The sequence below is a fragment of the Rhinopithecus roxellana genome, chromosome 5 (genome assembly GCF_007565055.1).
Source record: "Rhinopithecus roxellana isolate Shanxi Qingling chromosome 5, ASM756505v1, whole genome shotgun sequence".
Lineage (NCBI taxonomy): Eukaryota > Metazoa > Chordata > Mammalia > Primates > Cercopithecidae > Rhinopithecus > Rhinopithecus roxellana.
The window spans coordinates 83289402-83295892 of NC_044553.1; the positions used below are offsets into that span (position 1 = coordinate 83289402).

At 57.7% G+C, this 6491-nt stretch overlaps 1 protein-coding gene across 1 annotated transcript; it reads left to right on the forward strand.

Annotated features, from left to right (window-relative positions):
* Positions 1-1117: 1117 nt before the first annotated feature.
* On the forward strand, positions 1118-6199 carry CCDC177 (coiled-coil domain containing 177). The gene is made up of 2 exons (XM_030931524.1): positions 1118-1461; positions 2353-6199. Exon 2 carries the CDS (start codon positions 2381-2383, stop codon positions 4499-4501), a length of 2121 nt encoding a protein of 706 aa, XP_030787384.1. The 5' UTR covers positions 1118-1461; positions 2353-2380; the 3' UTR covers positions 4502-6199.
* Positions 6200-6491: the final 292 nt, after the last annotated feature.

Sequence of the window (6491 nt, forward strand, 5' to 3'; positions counted from 1 at the left end):
GGGATTACAGGTACATGCCACCACACCCAACTAATTTTTGTATTTTTAGTAGAGATGGAGTTTCACTAGTTGGCCAGGCTGGTCTCGAACTCCTAACCTCAAATGATCCCTCTGCCTCACCCTCCCAAAGTGCTGGGATTACAGGTGTGTGCCACCACACCCAGCCAAGGTTATTCAATGCATAGTTCAACATGCCCTCTAATGTTTTATCCCATCCTCTCCTCAACTTCCCTCCATCAAGCACTCCTCCAATCTGTCTCCTATGGCCACTACCACTCAAAATGGAAAAGAGGTGGGCAGGAGATGTCTCAAAATAATACTCATTCTATGGCACTAACTGGTTATAATTATTATCTATAACCAGGAAGTCATAAAACATTGCATTAAACACCAGTTACACATGTTCCACCTGCCTCAAACCTATGAGTGTTCTTAGTTTGTTTTTATTTTGTTTTATTTGTTTGAGACAGGGTCTCACTCTGTCACCCAGGCTGGAGTGCAGTGGCGTAGTCATGGCTCACTGCAGCCTCAACCTCCTGGGCTCAGGTGATCCTCCCACCTCAGCCTCTGGAGTAGCTGGGACTACAGGCACAGGACACCACCCCAGCTAATTCTTTAAAATTTTTTTAGAGACGGGGTCTCGCTATGTTGTCCAGGCTGGTCTCAAATTCCTAGACTCAAGTAATCCACTGGCCTCGACCTCCCAAAGTGCTGGGATTATAGGCGTAAGCCACCTTGCCCAGCCTATCTTTAGTTTTTCATTGAAAAAAAAAATCACACTTTGCATCAGGCGCCATATTTCCACCCAATTATTCGCTATCAAGTTTGTTTGCTCCTCAAGATTTCCTTTAGAAACAATCTGAGCAATTCCTTCATTCTACCCAGTTAGGCTGCTGAAAGACTAGGGTTTCCTGGTGATCTATATATCAGTATCTATCCATATCTATACCTACATCTACCTGTATCTGTGTAGGGTGTATATATACATATTATATGTGTGTATATGCATACATATGTGTGTGTGCATATATACATTTAAACAATAATTTCTCCTTCGTTCTCGAAGCAAACAAACCAGCACCCTCGAGTGTCCGCCAGGAGGCGCAGGGGGCAGCGTGGGACCTGCGGTACCTCCACGGTTGTAGAGGTGTACAGCGATGCAGCAGCGACAGAACCGGGCTTCTTTTTTAAAGAATCACTGTGAGGGAAGGGTGCAGAGCCGCGTTATTTCAGGGAGACTTTGTCGCACTCTCCCTCCCGCGTTTAGGTAGCATCTGGGGTGCGCGCGCGCCCTGTTCGCAGACCCCATGGAGAGACGCTGGCGGCGGCAGATGGGGCTCCTTTCGCGGTTGCAGCCGGCAGTAACCCGACCCCGCCGGCGCAGAGACTGAAGAAGCGCAGGGGACAGCGGCAAGCTGCGAACAAAAGCCCTTGGCGCGGGGCCGAAGCCCAGGACGCGGGGTGAGTAAACTGGCTGGGGTACTGGGAGCTGCGGGAACCTGGGCGGCCAGGCTCATTGCGCTCCAGGAGCCCACCCACTGGGATGCTGTGGGGGAACTCTGAGGGCACCCGAGGGCGGGTATCTGAATCCAGACTGGGGTGGATGGTATCTTTAGCACATTCAGACTTGGAGGAGATCCGGTGCGTCTGAGAGCATCCAGGCACCTTCTCCATCTCCAGCAAACAGCCGGTGGGGGTGGAGGTGGGGGCGGAGGCAGCGTGCAGAGCCCTCGGCAAGCCCTGCCAGAGCTGCTGGAGCAAGAATCCATTACCCCTCCCAGAAAGGCCTTTGGGGACTTCTCCCAGTCCTTTAATCACCCGGGGGCCCTGCACCCGAGTCTCCTTTGGCAGGGGAAATCAACCATAAACTTCTTCCCTTAGACAAATGGGGTCCCTTGGGATGCATAGGCCTCTTGCTTTTTTGTTCCTGCAAAGCTGCATCCCCAGTAGCCCGCCTAAGCCACAAACAAATACGCTAATCCTCCCAGGAATCCTCCAGCGCCTCCCTCGCTAGCTCCTGCCTGCACCTGGATCTTTTCATCTTAACTTGCAGCAGAAAGGGGATGCATCTAGCGGGCCAGGTGCCCAACGGAGCCTCGCCACAGGCCTCCATCCCGCATTCCGGGGCTGAGGAAGACCCAGGCTGCTCTCTGAACACGAGTGTCTGCCCCACCCCCATCCCCATTCCGGCGCTCAGCCTGGGCTTTCCGACATCGGTTTTATGATTTACGTTCCACCAAAGCCTCTGAGCCTAATCCGAAAGCGGATTAAGTTGGGATGGGGTGACTATGGATGAGGAGGGGGGAACAGCTCTCAGATGTATTCCTCGATGTCCCTCCTTGTGATCCGCAGAGATTCCAACAAAGGACAGGGCTCAGCCATGGTGGACCCGGTGCCTGAAGAAGAGAAGACAGGAGCGGAGCCCGGCGACTCCGGAGGGGACGAGGCCGCGGCGTCCGTGCCCCCTGATGCCCAGGGCGCCCAGGAGCCCGCAGCCTCCTCGGCCTCGGCCTCCGCGGCGGTGCCCCGCAAGGCAGAAGTCCCGTGTGCAGCCGCAGAAGGCGGGCGGCGGGAGCAGTCCCCGCTGCTGCACCTTGACCTCTTCAACTTCGACTGCCCGGAGGCGGAGGGCAGCCGCTACGTGCTGACCAGCCCCCGCTCGCTGGAGGCCTGCGCCCGCTGTGCGGTCAAGCCAGTGGAGCTGCTGCCACGGGCCCTGGCCGACCTGGTGCGCGAGGCTCCGGGCCGCTCCATGCGGGTGGCCACCGGCCTGTATGAGGCCTACGAGGCGGAGCGGCGCGCCAAGCTGCAACAATGCCGTGCCGAGCGCGAGCGCATCATGCGCGAGGAGAAGCGGCGCCTTTTCACGCCTTTGGGCCCCGCGGCGGCCGCCGCCGCCGCCGCTGCTGCCGCGGCCTCTGCACCGAGCGCGGGCAGCAGCAGCAGCTGCAGCAGCGCCAGCCTCCCGGCCTCGCCCGCGCCGCGTGCGGCCCGCAAGTCTTCCCCCAGTCCCTCCTCCGCGCGGACCCAACCTCCGCCGGCGGGTTCTCGGACAGGCAGGAAGAGCCATTCGCTGGACTCACTGTCCCGCCGGCGTGAGGGCGCCCTCAGCTCCGAGTCGGGCGCATCGTCGTCATCCTACAGTGGAGAAAGCTTGAGAGAGCTGCGCTGGCCGCCTCGGGCCTCGGCCAGGAACAGCTGCCCGGCGGGGTCGGCGTCCTCCACCACCAACGCTCCGGGCCGCCCCTCCGCCCTGACCCTGGTTCCGATCACCGGCCGCAGCTTCAGCCTCGGTGACCTGAGCCATTCGCCGCAGACCGCTCAGCACGTGGAACGCATCGTGCGCCAAGTGCGTGCAGAGCGCGGCCTGCGCGGGGTGCCGGAACGTGACCGGAAGATCGCGGCGCTCATGCTGGCACGGCACCAGGAGGAGCTCCTGCTGCTGGAGCAACGCGCGGCGGCCCACGGCCAGTGGGAGCTGCAGCGCGTGCGCGCCGAGCAGCGGCGGGAGCGCGAGGAGCGGGAGAAGCAGCGCGCCCTGGAGCAGGGCCGCAGAGCCTGGGCCGCGCAGGTGGAGGAGCGGCGAGGCCGCCGTGGCCGCGAAGAGCGCGAGGCGGCGCGGCGGCGGCAGCGGCAGTACGAGCGCAGCGAGGAGCGGCGGCGGGAGCTGGCCGAGCGCCAGGGCCTACTGCGGCGGGAGCGGGCGGAGCGCACGGCCCGGGAGGATCGGCTGCGCAAGCTTCAGCAGGAGCAGAACCTGAAGCAACGTGAGGAAGGCCTGCAGGAAGGGCGGGAGCGGGCCGAGCAGATCCGCAGGGAGCGCGCCCAGCGCGCGGCACGCGCCAAGCAGCGGCAGGAGGGTCAGCTACAGCGGGAGAAGCGGGAGCTGAGCCGGGCCGAGCGGGCGCGCCACGAGGCGCTGCTACAGGGCCGGGCCCGGCAGCAGCGCCAGGAGCGAGAGGGCCTGCGGAACTCGCTGGAAGCCAGCTTGGGCCGCGCGCAGGAGAACTACGAGCATTTGGTGGAGCAGCGCACCCGGGAACTGCGAGAGCGGGCCAGACGAGAGGAGCTGCAGGGTCGGCGGGCCAAGGAGGCGGCGGAGCGCAAAGAGCGGGAACATCAGGCGCACCTGGAGGCGCTGGCCCGGGCGGGGGAGCGACGGCTGCAGCACGCGACGCAGGTGGCCGAGGAAGCAGTGCAGCAGAAGGCGCGGCGCGTGGGCCAGAGCCGGCTGGAGAAGGAACGAGCCCAGCGTGCCAACAAAGAGAAAGTGGAGAGGGACGAAGACTGCCGCCGGCGAGAGCTGCTCCAGGCCATCGGGCGCAAGCTGGAGCGCAGCGAGCAACTGTCGCGGGAACGGCGCAGTGCGCTGGAGAGTGCCCGCTCCACAGCCCGGGCCTCCTTCCACGTGCGCGAGAAGGTGCGGGAGGAGACCAACACGCGCTCCTTCGACCGGATGGTGCGGGAGGCCCAGCTACACGCCAGCCTGGACCGCAAATAACTGCAGCTCTTCGCCAATCAGATTGGCACGCACAGCCCCGTGGGGCCTCCCTCGACCACTTTGACCATCGTGGGAGTCCCTGCTCAGTGCACAGCGCGGTGGCCTCTCAAGGCTTCTGACCAGTGAGGCAACAACAGTACAGACTTGTGGGACCTGTCAGCTGGCCCTCTTTGTTTTTAAAACTTACTTCGTTTGGAGATGACAGCACAGTCTGCCCGCATCCACCCTTGATGGCTCCTGCACCGACCCTTGCCAGACTTCCCTATGTGTCTCTTGAGCTGGAATAGAGAAGCTTGGGGGAAAGGGGCTGATCAGGACTGGTGAGAGGGGCCCCCAGGAGAGGGCAGAGGTGGTTGTCCCCACCCTTTCTGCAGCAGTTGCCCCAGGCACCTGTTCGACATTGGTGTCTGAGACAGAGTTGCTACTGCTGAGGGAACGTCACCTTGGCTCACCTCCATCTTTCAAAATATGGCAAGCTGCACAAAGCACGGAGGCCTCCCAGAAAAACACAGCTCCTCCAAGGTGTCAAGCCATGCCCAAATGATCCAAAAAACAGTTGATTTTTTAGACCTGACTTTTAATCGGCCATCTGAGCAAATTCTCACCAGTTTTGATAGTTTTCCAGTTCAGTCCTTTGGATTTTCCAGTTAGACAATCATCTGCAGATAATGTTCGATTTTTGTCCTTTGCCCCCTCCCTCCTTATTCTACCGAGTGGCACAGGAAATTGGTTGGTTTGGTGATGCTGTTTAGCTTTAATAGAAGCCCCCAGCCCCTGGAGGGGTGGATTCCTTTGGCAGCAGTGTTCCATTCCATTAAGCTTCCTTGCAGGGTGGGGCCCACTCCATGAAGACAGCAGTCATGCCTTAAGAAGCAGAGCTACCTTACAGCCCAGGCTGTTCCTGCCTAAATCTCCAGCCCTGCATGCAGTCTCAAGGGTGGGCCCCAGAGAGTTTGGAGTGTAGGATTCCCTCTGTGAAGGAATCATCTCCACTTCTCTGAGGACAATTAGGGTATCCTTGGCTGCTTTACTGTGGTGGCCGAAGATCTGGAATTGCCTCTTTGTTGAGAGTTGTGTTCACTATCAATGGCCGTGTACCTTCTCCACCTGCCCCCAGGAGAAAGTCTCCCCCTTAAATTTCCTGGTACACCCTCAACTATGCCTGAAAGTATTTCACCCTCTCAATGCCTCACCTTTCCCATTCTCCAGATGGGACCATCAGTATTCCTCTCCTGGTACCGCAAGGCCTCCTGGATCCAAAGCACCATGTCAGTATTATTTGTTGGTCCTTTTTGTGCCTTTCTTGACCTGGAGGGGGAGGCAGGAGGATTGCTGTGAGCCTAGTTTCTTTCTGGGAATATGGATCCCTAGTGTTGGAAGGGGCAGTGCATCGTGGACAGATGGTCATTTAGCCTCTGGGGTGAAATACTTGCAATACCAGGTCACTCCATGGTCCAAAAGGTCACATTCAGTGGTCATCAGGCAATTTTAACCCTTAGAGTGCTTCCCTTCCATTAAGCTGAAATTGCCCCACTGCCATATCCACCCATTGACTCTGCCTTCATCAAGGAAGGTAGGAAGTAAAACATCACTTTTTACATTAAACCAGGATCAGGAATAAAAAGTTACCAAAAAAAAAAAAAAAAAAAAAGAAAGGAAACAGGGTAGAGAACTACTATATTAAACGTATTTCATATATATTCTTCTGGGTAAAATTGTCCCTGAAATGGCTGATTGTTACACACACATACACACACACACACTTTGTCAGCCCTTCACTCCCACCCCATCACATGCCAACAAGTATAAAAGGTGTATTGTGTAGAAGGAAGCAGTGCTTGGGTGTTAGGTTTAAGATGTCATGAAACAAGGAAAGGAAATAAACCTGTGTACCGAGGTTTATTTCTTGAATGGGTGAATTTTTTCCTTAAATTTTCCTCTTGTGGGTAACCAGGTTGTCAGTGAGTTGAAATAATTGGTTATTATCCAT